At 30.7% G+C, this 22,090-nt stretch overlaps 1 protein-coding gene across 1 annotated transcript; it reads right to left on the bottom strand.

Moving 5' to 3' along the window:
* Nucleotides 1–12,762: 12,762 nt before the first annotated feature.
* Nucleotides 12,763–21,314, bottom strand: LOC143052085 (uncharacterized). Its single transcript, XM_076225050.1, has 3 exons — nucleotides 20,166–21,314; nucleotides 17,015–19,238; nucleotides 12,763–12,833 (listed from the first exon to the last, which is right to left on the bottom strand). The coding sequence occupies exons 1-3, from the start codon at nucleotides 21,312–21,314 to the stop codon at nucleotides 12,763–12,765; spliced, it is 3,444 nt and encodes a 1,147-aa protein (XP_076081165.1).
* Between the last annotated feature and the right edge of the window lie 776 nt (nucleotides 21,315–22,090).

Raw genomic sequence — 22,090 nt, 5'->3', positions numbered from 1 at the left:
CACTGCTATATTTAAAAATTGAAACATTTTCAGTAAATTTGACCTCTTTTTTGGATATTCATTCAGATGTTACCTATATTATTAATTTTCCACGATTTACTGACAATTTTGACTACTTTTTGGATAAATTTGTATAATGTTACCTTAAATTGGTCATTTGATCATGATAATGTTCTCATATGTATTGACAATTTTATTAGAAGTAATCATGAACCAATCACTACTTTATTTAAATATTGCAACAATTTAAATAAATTTTACCACTTTTGGAATATTTAGTTGTAACCATTGTTGATAATTTGTTCACATTCTATTGAAAATTTATCTTTTTGGATAATTTTATATGATATTACCTTAAATCGGTCATTTGATCATGATAATGTTCTCATATGTGTTGACAATTGTAGTAGAAGTAATCTTGAAGCAACCACTGCTTTATTTAAATATTGCAACAATTTCTGTAAATTTGACCTGTTTTTGGATATTCATTTAGATGTTACCTATATTACTTATTTTCCCAAATTAACTGAAAGTTTTGACAACTTTTTGGATAATTTTATATGATGTTACCTTAAATCGATCATTTGATCATGATAATTTTCTCATAACTATTGACAATTGTATTAGAAGTAAACACAACCAACCACTGCTATTTTTAAAAAATTAAAACATTTTCAGAAAATTTCACCTCTTTTTGGATATTCATTCAGATGTTACCTATTTTATTAATTTCCACGATTTACTGACAATTTTGACTACTTTTTGAATAATTTTGTATAATTTTACCTTAAATCGGTCATTTGATCATGATAATGTTCTCATATGTATTGACAATTGTATTAGAAGTAACATTGAACCAACCAATGCTATATTTAAATATTGCAACAATTTCTGTAAATTTTACCTGTTTTTGGATATTCATTTAGATGTTACCTATATTCCTTATTATCCCAAATTAACTGAAAGTTTTGACTACTTTTTGGATAATTTTATATGATGTTACCTTAAAGCGGTCATTTGATCATGATAATGTTCTCATATGTATTGACAATTGTATTAGAAGCAATCTTGAACCAACCACTGCTTTATTCAAATATTGCATCAATTTATATAAATTGTGCCACTTTTGGAATATTTAGTTGTAACCATTATTGATAATTTGTTCACATTCTATTGAAAATTTATCTTTTTGGATAATTTAATATGATGTTACCTTAAATCGGTCATTTGATCATGATAAATTTCTCAGATGTATTGATAATTGTATTAGAAGTAAATACAACCAACCACTGCTATTTTTAAAAATTGAACCATTTTCAGTAAATGTGACCTCTTTTTGGATATTCATTCAGATGTTACCTATATTAATAATTTTCCACGATTTACTGACAATTTTGACTACTTCTTTGAGAATTTTATATGATTTTACCTTGAATCCGTCATTTGATCATGATAATTTTCTCGTATGTTTTGACAATTGTATTAGAAGTAAACTTGAACCTACCACTGCTTTATTTAAAAATTGAAACATTTTTAGTAAATTTGGCCTCTTTTTGGATATTCATTTAGATGTTACCTATATTACTAATTTTCCTAAATTAACTGAAAGTTTTGACTACTTTTTGGATAATTTTATATGATTTTACCTTAAATCGGTCATTTGATCATGATAATTTTCTCATAAGTATTGACAATTGTATTAGAAGTAAACACAACCAACCACTGGTATTTTTAAAAATCAAAACATTTTCAGTACATTTGACCTCTTTTTTGGATATTCATTCAAATGTTACCTATATTAATAATTTTCCACGATTTATTGACAATTTTGACTACTTTATGGTTAATTTTATATGATGTTACCTTAAATCAGTCATTTGCTCATGATAATTTTTTCGTATGTTTTGACAATTGTATCAGAAGTAAATACAACCAACCACTGCTATTTTTAAAAAGTGAAACATTTTCAGTAAATTTGACCTCTTTTTGGATATCAATTCAGATGTTACCTATATTAATAATTTTCCACGATTTACTGATCATAATTTTTCTCAGTTGTATTGACAATTGCATCAGAAGTAAATACAACCAACCACTGCTATTTTTAAAAATTGAAACATTTTCGATAAATTTGACCTCTTTTTGCTAAAAAAAAATATATTACTAATATTCCCAAATTTACTGAAAGTTTTGACTACTTTTTGGATAATTCTATATGATGTTACCTTAAATCGGTCATTTAATCATGATAATATTCTCATATGTTTTGATAATTGTATTACAAGTAAACTTGAGCCTACCACTGCTATATTTAAAAATTGAAACATTTTTAGTAAATTTGACGTCTTTTTGTTTTTTCATTCAGATGTACCTATATTAATACTTTTCCACGATTTTCTGACAATTTTGAGTACTTTTTTGGTTAATTTTATATGATGTTACCTTAAATCGGTCATTTGACCATGATAATGTTCTCATATGTATTGACAATTGTATTACAAGTAATCTTGAACCAACCACTGCTATATTTAAATGTTGAAACAATTTAAATTAATTTTACCACTTTTGGAATATTCAGTTGTTACCGTTATTGATAATTCGTTCAGTCTATTGAAAAATTTATCTTTTTGGATAATTTTATATGATGTTACCTTAAATCGGTCATTTGATCATGATAATATTATCATGTTTTGACAATTGTATTAGAAGAAAACTTGAACCAACAACTGCTATATTTAAAAATTGATACATTATCAGAAATTTGACCTCTTTTTGGATATTCATTCAGATGTTACCTATGTTAATAGTTTTCCCCAATTTACTGAAGATTTTAACTACTTTTTGGATAATTTTATAAGCTGTTACCTTTCATCGTTCATTTGATCATGATATTTTTTCGTATGTTTTGACAATTGTATTCGAAGTAAACTTGTACCAACCACTGCTGTATTTAAAAATTGAAACATTTTCGATAAATTTGATCTCTTTTTGCATATTCATGCAGATGTTACCTATATTATTAATTTTTCTCGTACTGACAATTTTGACTACTTTTTGGATAATTTTATATGATGTTACCTCAATCATCATTGGGGTATCTTGTGTCCGGTGACCCGGCATACCAACCAAGATGGCCGCAATGGCTAAAATAGAACATAGGGGTAAAATGCAGTTTTTGGCTTATAACTCGAAAACCAAAGCATTTAGAGCAAATCTGACAAGGGGTATAATTGTTTTTCAGGTCAAGATCTATCTGCCCTGAAATTTTCAGATGAATCGGACAACCTGTTGTTAGGTTTCTGCACCTGAATTGGTAATTTTAAGGAAATTTTGCTGTTTTTGGTTATTATCTTGAATATTACTATAGAGATAAACTGTAACAGCAATCATGTACAGCAAATTAAGACCAAAAAATAAATCAACATGACCAAAATGGTCAATTGACCCCCTAGGGAGTTATTGTCCTTTTTAGTTAATTTTTAACAATTTGAATAAAATTTGTAAATTTTCACTAACATTTTCCACTGAATCTATTGTTCATTATAGATAGAGATAATTTTAAGCAGCAAGAATGTTTAGAAAAGTAAGATTTACAACCAATCTTCATCTTCTAAACACAATTTTGTCATAAATTCATCTGTGTCCTTTGTTTAATATTCACATAGACCAAGGTGAGCGACACAGGCTCTTTGGAGCCTCTAGTTATTTTGATATACTAACTTTAGCTAACATAAGTGCATGTTGTTTAAAACTTCTGTTTCCAGGATGGATTTACAAAAAAGAGAGGCGTAAAAAATACAAGAGACGGTGGATGAGTATATAAAAACTTACATGCAGCTTCAAATAATGCTAATTACACATTTTAGAACACACGTAACTATACATTGTTAGTTTTATGTCTTTACAAATTAATACTTTTGAATTTGCAGATTCACATGAAATGGCTATAATGAAGTCAAAGTTAGCTTTAGACACAACCAATGTAGAGAGTGAGGATCAGGGGGAAACCCAGAGAGATAGCCTTGTCAATGTCCAGCCAGTACAGACAAAATCTAGGACAATTAAAAGGCCTCAAAATATGCCAGTATTCCAGATGGTAATATTTGTATATATATATATTTGTTCAGTTCTGTTATTTCAGAAATTATTGGGTGCATCTATGATTGCGATTTTGTCATTTTAGGCTCAAATGCAATTTTAAGTTTTGCGATATTGAGAAAAATCCTGTTTAAAGCACAAAATTTAGACATGTGAGTTTCAATTACAATGTATTTTGAATTTTCCTCTTGAGTTCAGTATTTTTTTTGTAAGATTCTATTAAATATATTAATTGATTACCAATACAAGAAATTTTAAGATAACAACTTATATTTCATTTGCATATTTATACAGACTGGACCACCTTCACCAACTCCAGCAGTGTCACCAACCCCAGCACTGTCACCAACTCCAGGAGCAGTTCAAGTAGTAGACTTTCAAGACATGCTAGTCATAGACAATCATCTAGATCTGATGCAAATTTAGCCAATTCGTTTTTTGTTATCATAACCTCCATGTTCATGCATATACCAAAGTACCTTATACTGTTTACCCAATACTTGTGTATATCATTTGTTGCTAGCTTTAGATTTTAAAATGTTAAAAGATTTCCAAGCTTTAGTCAGTTTTGAAATTTTTATTCATGAAATTATATTTTTTTTTATCAAATAGGAGTGTATACAAAAGAAGATGTGGTATGATTGACAATGAGACAACTCTCCACAAGAGATCAAACGATACAGAACTTAACAGCTTTAAGTCACTGTTCAGCCGTCAACAATGAGCAAACCTCATACACCATACATGAAAGGCCACAAAATTACAAATGTAAAACAATACAAACAAAAAAACTAACAGGCATAGAATGTACAAAAATTAATGAAAAAAAATACATAACACAGCAGCCAAAAAGTAAAACCACTGAATCTGACAGTAACTTCATACCAAGCATAACAAGAAGTTGTAATTTTATACTACTGAAGATAAACAAATTGTTGAAATGCTGTCTTTTCTTTCTTTTAATAGCATATTTTTGTTTTGTTTACAGTTTTTTGTATTTACAACAAATTTTTGTTTTTGTTTTGTCAAACATGTAATTTTCATTTTAAGTATAAATTCTCTTTCGAAAATTTATTTTGTATACACCTTGAGAATCCAGTGCTTGCTCTCTAACCCAAAATTAACTAAAAAATTTCACCAAAGCATATTTTCTGTATAAAATATGCATATATTATATACCTTTAAATACCCATTCAAGCAATTCATCAAAATCAATTCTAAAGAGTATAACTGTATTCATGTTTTAGGCTACTATTTGATTAACATGTTCGCTTACAGATAAAAAATATTGTAAAAGAAGGAATAATAAAATTGATAATGAAAATTGTGAATGTGGCGAATGTATCATTGGGACAGCAAGTTGTCCATTGAGAAGACTGCTGTAGGCCACTTATGGGTCTTTAACACAGCCACAAAATCATGCACCAGGGGAAATGTTTCAGCTGGTCCCTATTAAACAAAAAGTGTACTTGTTCATGCATGTTAAAAACTCCAAGACATAGAAATGAACAAAAATTATAAACATACAAGACTAACAACTCAAAAACACTCTAAACTTGGACCAGGCAACAAAAACTTGGACCAGAAAACATTGGACCAAATACTCTGTTAAACATGTTTTATAAGATCACAACACCCCCCCTATACTAATGCCATTGTAGAATAGTAAACATAAATAAAAGTGTTGCATCCTATAGTATAAAAATTAATTTCATAGACAAGACTATTATTCAACAGTATTGATATGATTTTAGGTGTTTGAACACTAAATTTGTTGGTCGTAGAATCAAACACAACTGGATGGTTAATGAAGAAGAAATTTGGTATGAGGGAACAGTTTTAGCCGCAGTTACCGGAAAAGATGGTGAAAGATTGGCAGAATATGACATACTTTATGATGGTGAAGATTCCAGTTGTATAGTGAACCATTTAGTTGAAGATTTCAGAGACTCATCAGTGCAGTTTATTGATTTGTAAGGTATGTATTACACCTAACAACAGCCTGGATATTGTACTTATTCACACTTCAAAAACACTGCTAGAGTATAGTGTTTTTGACCCACCCATCCATCTGTCATGTTCAAATCTTTTTATACCACACAACAGAATTTCATCATGATTTGAAGATTATATGGACATATTATGTAAATGTGCATATCAACACGAATTATTGATTCAAACTTTTAGGAGTTATGCCGCTTTGAATTTTAAATTTTGTTCAGGATATATAATTGCAACAATTTGTCAGTGACACTCCTGTGAAACTACATGAAACTTTGTAGTTATAAGGACACATAATTATATTAGATGTACGTTTCATTATGATACTTTATTCTGATTGGCTAACTGCACATCACGTGTTATTCCTTAAGCAATTGCATTACTCAATAAAACATTTCATTCATGATAACATGTGGTCCCACAATAAAGTGCACAGGTGAATTAAATAAAACAATTATAAAATTTGTGTTTTCATGATCATACTAGCTTAAAAATGTAATTATAAGTATTGAATACTTCTTTTTGTAACTTCATAGGGTTGTAAAAGCGTTGACCGTGCGCAAATATTTAGAATGAAGCGCTTCATACAAAATGTACTTTGGTCAATGCTTTTACACCCCAATAAAGTTACAAAAAAAACCCATTCAATTCTTAAATGAAAATAAATATAATATGTAGATGTACTAGAAATTTACATCAGTTGACTTTAGTAAATTATTTTAAATCTCCACATCCTTTATTCAGTCATTATATGATTTGGATATAATGTGACTATAATTATTTGATTATGCTTTTCTAACTATAGAGATATAGGTTCCTTTTGTACCCTTCATATTTTTCTGTTGATACATGTATTACTCTGGAGAGTTTTTAGACTTTTTTTTATTTCACTTAATACTTGAAACATAAGGTATGTAAGTACAATATTTAACAAACAAATAAAAGAGAACTATTAACATATTAGCATTAAGAAAAGTCTCACACATTATTTATTAGTATTTTAGATTTTATCATATGCTATTGTTATTGCAGGTTTATTTTTTTCTTTATGGAACTCCTGTAAACCAAGACTTTTATAATGGCACCAAACATAGTTTTTTCTGGAATATCAGAAGTTTTTGATGAATAAAGAAGACTATGAAGAATTGATTTATTTTGGCAATATAAGATACTCATTGATGTTAATACACCTGAGTGTTAACCACTTGACATTAGATGCTACTTTTAAACTGAGTTGTATTTATATACCGGTGTGTATTTTTACTTGATAATTAAACATCATTTAGTAAAACTTTTGATATATACTGATTAGTTGATTGACATTGAATGTATTGTTTTGTATTGGTACTGGAATTGTAAGACACACATTGATTGTGTCACTTGAATTTTTTTTTTCAAAAACTTTCTGAATCATTTGAAGGAAGTCATATAAAATTATTTATTACATATAGGCTATATTTGGATTTAATTTTTTGTTGTAAAATTTTGTTGAAATTTCACTTAGAATTTGATAATGTAATTGGATTTCGAACACATTAGTGTACTTGCATTAGAGATTTTTAAAAGTGTGACACATACATGTAGGTAGAAGAGTAAAGAGTTACTAGTAGTCTACGGTTTGTAATTGATATGTATATATACATGTATTATATTAGACTTTGTAAATACATACATTTTTAAGATTTTGGAAAAAAAGTAATGTTTACTATTGAAAATTTGAGACATACATATTTTAATATATACTTCTTATTTAAACCATATATAGTGATGAAACTTATATAGACATCATATTTTGTGTTTCTTATTACTCACTAAAGTTTCCATAATAAGGAACAAATGTAATTATTTGAAATACATTCTTTATATCTGAACACATAGATTATGATGTTCCTATAACATATTTTTTTTACTGTAGATGTTAGATATATAAACTGGTTCCACATATTGGGTTATTTTTATCACTATGTTTACTTGTGTAATAAAGTGATGTCAAAGAACCTTACACCTGTCGCTTATTGAACTCCTGTAAAACAAGACTATTATATAATTTTTTCAATAAATTTATCAAAAACAGTAGATTTAATTATTTATTTAAAAGAAAAAAAAAGTTTAAAGGGAAGGATTTCAAACCCATTTTACAATATTCAAGTTAGCCAATAAAAAATTTAAGATTGTAATTATCACACAACACTTTATGAATTCCACCAATCTTTGTTTTATCATTAAGGTGCATTGTCTCCCTTTTTGTATTTAATAAAATTTTGTTTTGTGGTTTTCAGTAATTTCAATAGCCCAAATTATGGAAAACTATATTTCAAAAACAATTTAACATAAAACATATGTATAACAGACATGTTTAAGGAATTTTAAATTATTTTCTTTTTATTAATATCAATATGACACTCCATACTTTAGTATTAAAAAAGTAGTTCCAATAAAATTTGTACTCCATTTTTTTTTCAAAAGACCCTTTATATGATTTGAATTTGTCAGTTCATGAAACTTATTTATCCCAAATAAACACTAGCATGATATTGTTTATGTTTCATTGTTTGATTTTCTCAATTTTTTGTATAAATTGGTGAAGAAATGACAATGGTGTATTTTCTGCAAGAATTGGTGACTTTTTATGGTAATATGATCATTTGGTGATGAAACTAAAGAAATTACCCATGCCAATGAGTAGAACATTTTATGAGGAACATTTAGGTGTATCATATGTATATATTTGAATTGAAATATTGAAATAACAATGATTTGTATTTTGCTTGTCAAGAAGGGTGCATAATCCTTAACACGTAATTGATTTAAGGTTTATTCTGTAGCCATTTTTGTACCAACTTTTCAATTGTATCAAAACTACAGATAACATGAATAATAAAGATGGCCCATTCTGTACATACTCCAAGGGGAAACTTGATGCAAAGCATTGTTTTTTACTGTTTCATTGCATTCAATAGAAAAAGAGGACTTTGTGGCAAATAAATCACGATTTTTATAGAAAATCCACAGCCTTTATCCTTGTACTCTCATATTTGGCAATTTGAGGACTAGTAGAAATAGGATTATTGCATGCAGTGCTAGCATTGATTACCTAATACAACTTTATAAATGTAGTTATTGGTCAAAGCAAATACAAACATCGCCAAAATCAAGTTCACCTTTTATGGTGCGCTCGACATTAGTGACTCGGCACGAGGTGTTTTGGAATTTACAGGTTGCTTAGCACTTTTTGTAAAAAAAAATAAACACTAGCACATCATAGATAAAACAAGTGAGTAACTTGTGTTTCAAATTTTATAACAAAAATCTCTGTATTAAAGGCTGTGGGTTTTCTACAAAGTCTTCTTTTTCTATCAAATGCAACGAAACAGTAAAAAATAATGCTTTGCATCAAGTTTCCCCTTCGAATATGTACTAAATGGCCACTTTCGTTTTACACGTAAACCGTCTAAAATTTAACTAAAATGATAGAATTTTGAAGATTTCAGTAATTTAGCATGACTTACTGGTGCTACAACCCGATATATGTGCATTGTATTGCCAAAAACAGCCCATATTTATGTAGCAGAAGCATTCAACTGTCCAACAAAAAACTAAAAGTTTACATTTTAACAAATTTGAAAAACTGTTATATTTTTGGGCCAAAAAGGGGCCTTACCGGACCTACTCCTTTAAATGTTGTTTTATTGGACTTTTTGTAAACATTAAACGTTAGCTGGTCAAGAAGGAGAATAAAAAAACCCTCTATTAAACTGTATGGAATTTCTTCAAAAACCTTGGGTTAATAATTTTCTCCATTTTTTAAAATTTTTCTACACTATGCAATAAATTTATAAATAATAATACTTTGCACAAATTTTCCCTGTGATATATATATCTAATGGGCTATATCTATTTTTCAATATATCGGAATTTGTTAATATTATTTCAGTATGAGAAATTCTTAATTAACAGGCCACATAAATGATCACTAGCCTGAATGATTATGTACCCTTGTGTTGACTCATTGCTAAACGTATGGAAATTTAATAGAAAATCCACAGCCTTTATCCTTCTACTCTTATATATGGCCATTAGATGACTGACAGGTAAAGGATTATTTCATTCATGTTCCATAAATACAGAGGATGTGGTTTTAGTGCCATTAAACAACCCTCCAGTCAAGTAACAGATTCTTTTCTTGATTTACTATTATCCAGTCGTCTAGATAAATCACTGATGTTTTGAGTTCGTAGATAAGCTGCCACTACTGATACAACTTTTTTAAATACTCTTGTTGGAGTACAAGTTGCATGGACCAAATCACATTGCTTTCCACTGATAACTCTGATTTTGTACATATTTTATGTGATTTGGAATTATTGGTAGATGAAAATATGCATCTGACAGATCGAGAGAAATTGCCCAATCTTTCAGTTTCACCAAGTTTATCACTTTATGCATTGTGTCCATATTTTGAAGTGATTTTCTTCAAATAACTGTTGAGGCGTTTTAAATTTGTTACCATTCTTAGTTTCCCGTTTTTCTTGAGAACAAGAAATAATGTACTGTAAAAACCTCCCAGAGTTTGAGGATTGTGTATTTTTGCTTAAACATCTTTTTCCAGCAAAGTATTTATATCTTCCATGAAAATATTCAAATTTTCTTGAAACATTATTGTTTTCTTTATCCTTGTCAAAGACGGTTTTCTGAATACATTCCAATTTGTACCCTTTTATTATTGAAATAACTATTTGTCTGTTGTAATTTGTTCCCAATTTTGAAGAAATTTTGTTAAGCGAAACCCCTACTGCGATTTCTGGACACTTAACTAGACTTACTTCTGAGTCTGCTATCTTTCCGTTTGGGGGTCCGAAATAAACCCCAGGAACTTTTAGTAGTTGTCTTGCTGACTTTAAATTCTTTCTTGTTGCCCTCTTATCGGTTAGAACCTGCAGCTTTATCTTAAGCATTGTTGTACGTTATAACCGCTGGAAGTATTCTGAAAACGTGTAGGCCGAGCCCCTTGATCAGAAAATTTAGCTGACTTGTTTGAAGATGATTTAGAATCCTCAAACTTTTTTTTTTATTAAACTCGGGCAAGAGATCACTTAATTGATCTTTCTGCTCTTTCCTTTTCTCTAAACTAGTTTGAAGTCCTTTACCAAAGACTCCCTCTTCAGAAAAGGCAAATACTGACATCTTGCAATTTACGTGTGCCAGAGTATTCTCGCTACATTGAAGACCCATTGGTGGCCTTAGACTGTTGTCTGATTTATGGTCGGGTTGTTGTCGCTTCGACACATTCCCCATTTCTCTTCTCAATTTTATGACCTTCAACAATGAGAAACCGATCAACCAACGACAACCATCGAAGTACATGCTACTGATAAATGAATATGGTGGGGCTCAACATGTTTACGGGCGCTCAACCTCCCGAATACTCTGACGCACGCTACAGTGATGAACAGGACAACAAAAGTGCTTTAGAAACAATCGAAAAATATTTAATTTATCAGATCGATACAAAGGAAACTAAAAAAAATTTACGAATATGGTAGGGTATTTATTCACTTCGTACAGATGTAAGGTATAGTCGCGGTTATTAAACCGTCAAAGAAATAAACTAATTTTTAAAATATCATGTGTTAAGATAAAATATCAGCGAGTTAAAAAACGAATGATTTTAAAATTGGTGGTTTATAAACTACAGATATATCAAATTTATTTCGATACTTACTTTAACCAATGAGCCCGAGACGGCAACTAGTTGGTCTTGGACCAATAAACCAATCTTGCCAACATCCCCCAAATATATGGGGGTTGGCGCAATAAACGCTTTGATGTGGCTCTCATCAACTTCGAATGGGGCTATTTCCATAATCTGGAATTTGATTTAAAAATAAAAGATATAAACGCAAGATCAACTTTACGTAGTCATTATTACTTTAAATTGTGCAAACAATAAATAGATATCAATAATTCATAGATTTTTTGTTATATCTGATTTATATATTCAAAAACTCTAAAGTAAAGTTATAATGGTTTACTTTTTAAATTGTTATTTGGATGGAGAGTTGTCTCATTGGCACTCACACCACATCTTCCTATATCTATTTAAAAAAAATTAAATTATATGTATTATCAAAACGATATTTCACGGCTGAAAGGGAGTGGCAATTCTGTATATACGAGTTTTTTGCGACCAATTGTCCCATTCGAAATAAATCATGTACGTAAATATAGGTAATTTGTTTCTGTTCAGTGTCGGTAGCCTTTTCAAAACCAGAGATTTCTATAAATTGAAACTAAAATTCTTTTTTGCAATATTTACATAATTAACTCGAGAGGATAATAGAACCTCGATTACAACTTTGTATACCAGATGTGCGTTACGTGCGTACACACAAGGCTCGCCAATGAAGCTCGAATAAATAAATATTAAGGTCAACTGAAGTACGTAGTAAGTTTTGAAAATAAAGTTTATACATCTTACATTTATGATAGGTTATAGATGTCTGGGGATCTATAACCTAAGTGTAATATTACTTACTGTGGCATAATCTGTGTTTATAAACTGATTTTGATGGTTTATCGTGTGCCCTTTGATACGGAAATACTGTCCTTTGCTCATAGTTTGGAAATACTTTTCCTTTACAGTAAGTTTAGACAAATTACTGTTCAAGTATACGTAGGTGTTTCCGATTTAGCCATATGCGGTCGGGAGATGTTACTCATTTTACCCTGATGTCCTGAAAAAAGAATTATAAAAAAGTGATTTATGTATGAATTTTATTACAAATCACAACTGGTCAAATGTAATAAGAGGGGTTTTGATCAAGTAATTTAAATACTGGCTATAACCATATTTCTCTAATTCTATGGAAATTTATCCCTTGTCGAACCCATTGTATAAAAAATTTTAATCAACGTGTGGTTGCTGGTGATCTCAGAAGATCATTGGATGATTTTAAGGGTCATGACCTTTTTGACTGACTGGATGAACCAAAATATGATAACAGGTGTTAATGAAATTGACAACTTCGTGCAATGTGAAAGGCACTCGAAGGCGGCTCGAACTTTAAAATTGATAATTTAACTATCTCGATTGGATAAATCCGATAATCCACTGGTATCAATGTAAGAATCTATATGTATCAAACAGTTGTGTTATAATTTTTTTGTGGCAACTATTGGGTCGTAGGATTAAATATTTCAGCCTTGTGAAAAAACAAAGTCATCCCCTCCCTTTGAAATTGGAGAAAATCTCGCTAAGATTCGATAGAAGTACTTACATCCATAAATTTTTTACCAGTTTTAAATTATTTTACACAGGCGGATTATGGGGGCCGCGCCCCCCCCCCTTTTTCGTGAGAAAAATTTGGTTGATTATAGAGGTACAGAAGCATGACAGGAGTTGATCCTCCTAAGGTCAGACAGTGCCCTCCTCCCCTATGAATAGTTCTGGATTAGCCAATATTTTATCATGTGCAGGAACTACTTAGAAAAATTATTCTTTGTCATTTGACCTATTCTTATAGACTTAATATAATTAACAACTTCACTTTAACCTTATGATTTCTACAGTTATCTTTAACGTTTTCAATATAGATAACACGAGACGTTTACTACAATACGAGAAAAAAACTAGAGGGTCCAAGGACCCTGTGTCGCTCACCTTAAATTTGTTGTTGACAATTGTTGCATGAAATAACTTTTTGTTAACGGAAACGTTGTGAACCAATATCTAATCTTTTTTGTGATTGAACTACTTTCAACTAGTTTATTATTTTCAGTTTTGAAGTCTAAAACATACTTTTCAAGTATTGTGTTGTTTTCTCATCATGCTCATTGACATACATATCTATATATTCGTTCTATATAAACTCATCATCGATACCAGGACTACATTTTGTATATACGCCAGACGCTATCATTACTGGTCAAGAATCATCAAGGAAACTTGAATTGATTTTGACATGTTCATCATATATAAGTTGTTCAATTGGTTATGACAGCAAAGTTACTGATCATTATGTAGAAGGACAACAGATCAATCTTTTTACTGGACCCAAGATTATAATCTAATTCTTTAATGAGTGGTGACCCGACCTTTAAATTAAGATTCAAAATGAATAGGTATTACTTGAATTGAACAAGAAGGTAGACTCAGAGAACTAAGTTTTTGTTAGCTTAAATAGAGAATACCTTTATAGTAGTTCTATCATGTGTGAAGCTGCTATTTGTTTGTCATTTTGGGTTGTGACCAAGTTTGTCTCCAACTCATTTTTTTTCCCTTTTTGACTGAAGGTTTTGTTCTTATCAATTTATAAAATGAATGGGGTGTGAAAAATATTGAAAGACATCAAATTTAATTTTTTATTATGAAAAATTTGAACACATGAAATACTTCAAATAATGCATTATAATATTCATTGTCTTATACATTTTTTTTATATATGTTTGTGCATTAAAACAGTTCACTTATAGCACACTATTTACATTCTATAACAACACATTTTCAAAGTCAAAATATGACAGTAAAAACAGTATATATAATAAAAAGCAACACAGCAATTATATCATGATATGATTATTGTTTCCATAGCTTAACCTTCAAAATGACTTGAAGTTAATTTGTAAAGACTTGTCAAGAAGAATATTCACCATTATTTTTTCAATTTAAGAGTCTAGATTCTATATATAATTTATTTTCTCTTGAGCATTTAACAACTATAAGTAATTGTCATTTATGTTTCCTTTCTATTCATGGTATACTGGGTTATAGTCCATAGTATTTCTGTTTTAAACTTTATTCAGATCAGTTCTGGTGGATTTGCTTTAATGTAAGATTCTAGAGTTTACTCCATATGTTTATCAATTGTTGTATGATGTTAATATAAGAACAACTGAAACAATCTATATAATTCTTTCTTCAGCAGTTAGTTTACTGAATTTCTTTACATTGGCTTATTATAAAACCATCAATAAATGTTCTCAAATTTCTTCTCTTTTAAGCAAATGTTCACAAATTTTTGCTCTATTAAGCAAATGTTCACAAATTTCTGCTCTATTATGCAAGTGTTCACAAATTCTCTCTAATAGGCAATTGTCACAAATTTCTGCTCTATTAAGCAAATGTTCACAAGTTCTTTTCTAATAGGCAATTTTCACAAATTTCTGCTCTATTAAGCAAATGTTCACAAATTCTTCTCTAACAGACAAATGTCACAAATCAGCTCTATTAAGCAAATGTTCACAAATTCTTCTCTAATAGGCAAATGTCACAATTTTTTTCTCTATTAATCAAATGTTCACAAATTTTATCTCTATGAAGCAAATGTTATCATAAATTGTTCATTAGTTTCTGTTTTATAAATGACTTCTACATATTTATCAAATGTATAAGCAACCACATAGTTGAGTAGAATGACAAATTAATGCAATATTTGATATTTTTTTCCAAAATTTAACCCTTTGCATAAATTAATGATTTACACATTTTGGTAGACCTGTACTTAGAATAAGACATAATTGAAATAACAGCAAGGATCTCAACATTCATAAACATTTTGATTATTTAATCATAGTTCATCAAACAGCCAGTTAAATCTAATTATTTTGTAGGAAGAGAAATGAGGCATGTGGTCTTCAAAACTCCCTTTTATATCTATATTAAAGCAATGGCTTTTGATTGTATTCAAAAACAAATATTTCAAGAATTATATACATATACATAAATCATGTTAATAACAGGTAAATATCAGGAGTGTTCACATGCAAAGTGCACACAACTCTCTACTGATACAATGAGCATTCAGGTAGTAGAGGATCTAAAATTTGATGTCTCCAATCATTACTGACTTGAAATGAATGGAATTCTACTTTTCCTCCATAGCAAAATGGTTAATCAATCACCAAGGACCTTTCTGCTTTATGGAAGTCAAAGCAACACAGTTTCAAATTTATTTACCTCTGCTACTGTTAATCCAGTGTACCTATAAAGAAGAAAGCTTTGTAAATAAGCTTTCTTTTATACAGGTAAAACTGGATATCAGGAGTCTTGAAGCCATCTCATTTCTATTCCTACTTGTGAAAAGGCAAATCTGTTGGAGTGGAAACCCATTTTCCTTTAAAACCACTCCTGCACATTTGAGGTTGCATTTTCAGCAACCCCAAATGTGTCATGTTTTTAAGCGGGTTTAATTTTCATTGTTACAAACAAAGCTGGTTTTGGCATATAAAATAATCATTATACTGAATCATTGTGTTTCAATGGCTACATATATAACTTTATGATCTGACCAATAGGAATCAAGAACATCTGTTTCAAAGTTTATCTTACTATCAAAATTTAGGAAAATTAAGTCCAACAGTGTACCAGAAGATGTAGTAGGTTTAGACACAATTTGTGAGCAGCAAAATGAATCTCTCATGAACTTTAAAAAAGAAGTGTTCCCAGTGTTTAAATCAATATTAAAGTCTCCCATTATGATAATTTTTGGAAGTCTTAAATACACATCAGGAAGAAGATTTGCAAGGAAAGTATCTTTTAGTTGTTGCAATTTGCAGTTTGGTGCCTTGTAAACAAATACAATCTGAAAAACACCTTTGCTAGGTGATATTATGTCTGCTATAACAAACTCTAACGATGGAGTTGAGAAAGTGACTGTATTGTGAAGAATACAATTATTTCGATAATATAATACCAATCCATGAGGTGATCTTGTATTAAAGTTTGTTTGCTTTTGGTCTAACCGAACTGGTGGTTCAAAACCAGGTAAATGAAAATCCCCATTTTCATCTGTTGATATAAGTCTTGATTCAGCAATACCAATAACATCAGCATCCAAGATGTTAGGGTCTGATTTTATATCATTAAAGTGAGCATGCAATGACCTTGAGTTGTTGAAAACGACTTTAAAATAGTTACTTGATAAATTATACAATGGCTTAAAGCACAACTGTAGAGTTGCATCTGTCCTTAGTCTGTGTAATTCTTGTCGAACACACTCTGCTACAGCTATTGCTTGTTGATTGAGATCTAATATCTGTAATCCAGTTAAAGATGTGACTCTGCTTAGTGCAACATAGTGAATATGTGGAATTTTTCCTTTACGTTTTGATTTCAGACTAACAACAACTTCTTGTAATGTATCTCCTTGCGATTTATGAATTGTTTTTCCAGCTGCTGGACGAAGAGGAAATTGAATTCTTTCAAAGGTCTTATATTTATAAGTAAATGACCTTTTAATGTCAAACATTGGAGTCCATGTAATTTCAACATCTTTTCCAAACAAGTGTGAATATTTTCTTCTATTGTTAGCACCAATTCTGGCATCCTCAAACTTAACCCATATGATACTTGGTCTTATAGATTTCGTTTTGCACTCTATCAATTTAAGTTCACAAGTTGAACCATTTGTGAGACCATCAGTGACTTCAATATTAGCTGTAAGATCATATTTCATCCCAATTGCTAATACTACTTCCTTTGCAAGGTTTGCTGTATCAGACTGTTTTTCTGGTAAAGAACTAAGTAATTTTGTTTTTACAGATGCTGGTAAATCCCCACAAACTGTGTCAACTGCTGTAACTTTAACCTTTTGTGAGCCTAATTTAGATATGTATTGCAAATTAAAATTATCCACTAAAGCATTTTCAACAAACAAATGAGTAGCATTAGTTCTGTATGTTGGATCACTGATTGAAACAGTTCTTGTATTTAAAACTGCAAAATCATTTTCAGTCAGCTGATTTTGTCTCAACCTATTTAGTAATTGAGCAAATTCCAAATCATCTTTTTGTCTCATTATTTCAGTTAGTTCATGAAAAGAAAATAATAATTTCCAGTAATTAGGAGCTAATGCTGTTAATCCTTTGCTTAGATCATTGAAAATCCAGCTGTCAAATACAGGTTGGAGTTGGAAAAAGTCACCAATAGCTATGATACTCACGCCACCAAATGAACAGTTGCTTCCCTTGATTTTTTTCAGCCTTCTCTCCAGTAAAGAGAACATTTTATTTCCAACCATTGAAATTTCATCAATCAAAATCAGAGACAAATTTCTGTATTTCATTCTGAGTGTATTGAGAACATCGCATGACAATGACTGGTCAAGTCCTTTATTTGGTTGTATCTGGAAAGCATTGTGAATGGTCAGACCATTTATATTGTAAGCTGCCTTTCCAGTAGGAGCACAAAGAAGAATTCTAATATCGTCAGGGTCCTCACCTTCAATAGAACATAAGTGTCTGTGTAAAGCTTGAAATATTGTTCTTACAACTACAGATTTTCCACATCCTGCTCCACCTGTCAAAAATGTATAAAATGGTTCATGTTTTGTTTTAACCCATGTGACAACATGTTGGAAAAATTCCCACTGTTTCTTATTCAAGGATCTTATCAAATCAAAATAATCCCTCTCACTTATTCTGTTTGCATGATTTGTCAATTCTACTGTTCTTGCTTCTATTCCAACTTCACGGGACATATCATACAGTCTATGTTCTGTTGGTCTATCTGGATTGAAATGTACATACTGTTCAGATTCTGTTGGGCCTATTTCAGCATCTTCCATTTCTACTTGCTGTGTGGCAGGTGCTATTTGATCATTCTCATTACAATCGTTTTCTGCCTCTTCTATAGCTTTCTCTAGGTCTATCACTTTTCCTTCATATTGCTTAGCTTTTTTTTCTAAAATTCTTGCAACGGTCAAGTACATGTTTTCGAATGTTTCATGTTCGCATTGCAAATCTGAAAGTTCATTTCTCCATGGATAAAATAACATTAAGCGTTCTCTGTAGAAGTTTTCAGAGTCAGTCTTGTAATTGTATTTAACATATCTTATAACCTTAGGTGTTTTTCTTTGATATATTCGAATACCATTCTTCAGGGTTATGTCGATTTTGTTATTGATTTCTTCTATAATATCTGCATTTGCCGCTTCATTTTCATTATCAGATTCATGATCTTTTTCTTCTGTTTCGTGATCATCTGAGGACTCAGTTTTAGGATACTGCAATTCAAGCTGAGATACATAATCTGCTAAACACCAGTTCTCCAGTTGTTTTGGTCTACGCGAGTACCTTTTAATATCATTGTCTGATTCTATTTCAGTAGAGTCTGGGCCTAGTTTTTCTAGAACCGATGATTGCTTGAGGAGAAAAGTTCTTTTGTGTTGTGGAGACGTGTTAATGAATACGACTTGTCTTGTAGCTTTTGTTAAAGGCATCTGTAGTGTTAAGTATGTTGCTTCTTGTGCGCTTGTTTCAACAGAATTTGAAAAGTAATTCCCAATGTGCCTTACTTGATGCTTCAAGTCTAAATTTCCCTGTCGTGCTTCTTTTGCTGCTTGGTCTAGTAATGCACTCATACCTTTTTGTGACTTGCTTATATATGAAACAATATACACTGCACATGCAAATGCATCTAAAACATACTGTAAATCATGATTTGCTTGCCAGGCTATCGACACAGTTTTCATGTAACCATTAACACGGACTTCAGATGGTTTTCGTTTGAGAAAAACTTTTGGACCACTCAAGTTGCTTCTTATGGCCTTAATATAATTTTCATCATCCATTTGTAACACATCATCTAAAAACATGTCATATGTCATCTGGTCTATATCTTCAGAATTGTGAAGTGTATTAATTTCGTTTTGTATTTCTTTATATATAGCTTTGTACTTTTCTATGTCATCATTTTCTTTTAAAGGCTCTAAGATTACTGTTGCTTTCATAGGTGGAAGGGGGAAACCAAAACGACAAATTGGGTGACCTTTTTTTCTGCATGTTTTTGAATGTTTATGAACCTGCAAATTGACTAAATTAGTATTATTTTCTAAAAGTGAACAGGAGACATATTTATCAATAAATGCTACAACATCTTCATTTGAATCACTTTCATAAACTGGTGCATTTTCAATCCAGATCAAGATATGAATATGGGGTGAACCTCTCTGTTGAAATTCAACTCTATAAAAAAAATCTGTCAATTTTCCAATAGGATCATGATCACTTTTCAACACCAAGTTAATAAACTGTTGGACACGATAATCAAAATATCTAGAGCATGTCACAGGGTCTTTCTGAACAAGTTTAGATTTCTGATGCCAATCCATTCCTTCCAATTCATTGTCAGTATATTCTTTGCCATCATTTAATTTGCCAAGAATTCGTAACAAATCTTTCCAATTAGTGTCTGCAGATGAAAGAGAGCCAAACCATGTTGGAAGACCCAACTGTCTGATCATTGCAAACAAATCTTTCTTCCTCTTTTCAAGGTATACTGGAGAATTTCTTAAACTTCTAAAGATATAATAACCTTCATCTAATCTTACAAGATCATTTACAGTGTTAGGATTGAGTACATCTTTTGCTGTCCATTTTTTTCCTTCTGATTGACACCTTCTTAGAGCAAGATTGACCTTATCACTTATGTTTTTTAACTGAATTTTTTTTAACTTGAAAAATATATTTGGTACAGACTGTGCTACTCTCCTATCCATGGGCCTTAGTTCCCATTTGACAATATCAGTAAAGTGAACAGAGACAGACCTGTCTTTGTTATCTGGCCTTCGTTGACCACAGAATATAGTTGGAAAAGATAAGTACTCTGCATCAGGATCACTGTAGAGACTAATTGGTCGTTGACCTTCACCAGGAGCAAAAGTTAAACCTGCATCACATAGTGGATTGTCGTCTGGAATGTGATCTAACAGTGTATCTGTGTTTCCAACATGCGTTTCACTTTCATCTACTTCACTGAAATGATCGGAGTCATTATCTGAATCATTCTGATCTTGGTCATTCTCTTGTTCTGCACTATTGTTTTCATTTTCATGTGTTTCTTCATTTATTTTAGCGATTTCGGTAATCCAATCCTCATTTATTTCTATGCCAGAAGACTTGTACAAGTCACTTGTTCTCATCAAATAATGTAATGCACAAATGACAGCAAAAGGTCTCACATTTTCACTAAAATCACACTTTTTGAATTCCAGCTTCTTCTTCAGTTTAACTGATATTGTACCTGATTTCTCTATTGTATGTGGAAGAGAATTTATTGTAGGTTGAACTTCAACAGGCACATTTACAACATTGCCTTTAACTGATAACTGTCCACCTCTTGGCAACTGTCGAATCTGCATAAAAGGAATTCTTAATGATAACAGTCTCTCTTCTAAAGGATACAAATTTAGTTCTTTTGGTCTTTGGGGAAATCCCATTTTATTGGCTATCGAAAATCGAGGAATTCTTTGTTTTTTTATTGCATTGAGACAAGTATGACATATCCATTCTATGTCTTGTACAGATTTAAAATTAGTAAAGACATGTGACATGTTAGCAGGAGTGGTCATTTTGACAGTTTTAGAATTAACTACAGAATCACAAAACCAAGTTTGTTCACATGAAGTACATATATATGTAGGACCATCATTAATTTTTGTTTTAAAATTTCTTATGCAAGCATTAAGAGTTATACCTTGAACTCTTTTCTTTTTTAGTTTTTTTTCATGATCTGTGAAATCAATGTTTTTTCTTTTAGTACTTTTAATTGTCTTATCATAACATCTGTCTATATCTAATTTGTTCTGTCTAGAACTCTGTTTTTTCAATCGCTCATGTTCTAAATTTTCCGGATGTGATCTATATTCTTGTTTTCTATGAGAGTCCCGTTCGGACTCATGTTTTCTGTAGTCTTCATCTTGTCTGGCAATTTTTTTCTTTTCTGTTTCATTTCTTTTGAAAACATCATTCTTTCTAGCCTCTCTTTTAGCAGCAAGTTCTCTTTGATTGAAATCTTCATTCTTTCTAGCATCTCTTTTAGCAACAAGTTCTCTTTGTCTTTCTATCTGTCTTAAGTCAGAATTATCTCTATGAGACTTTTTACTTTCAGCTTCAGCCCTTCTATAATTTGTATCCTTTCTTACTTCTCTTTTAGCAGCAAGTTCTCTTTTATTGAAATCTTCATTCTTTCTAGCCTCTCTTTTAGCAGCAAGTT

The sequence above is a fragment of the Mytilus galloprovincialis genome, chromosome 11, assembly GCF_965363235.1.
Source record: "Mytilus galloprovincialis chromosome 11, xbMytGall1.hap1.1, whole genome shotgun sequence".
Classification (NCBI taxonomy): Eukaryota; Metazoa; Mollusca; class Bivalvia; order Mytilida; family Mytilidae; genus Mytilus; species Mytilus galloprovincialis.
This window is presented reverse-complemented; position numbering and strand designations above follow the sequence as displayed.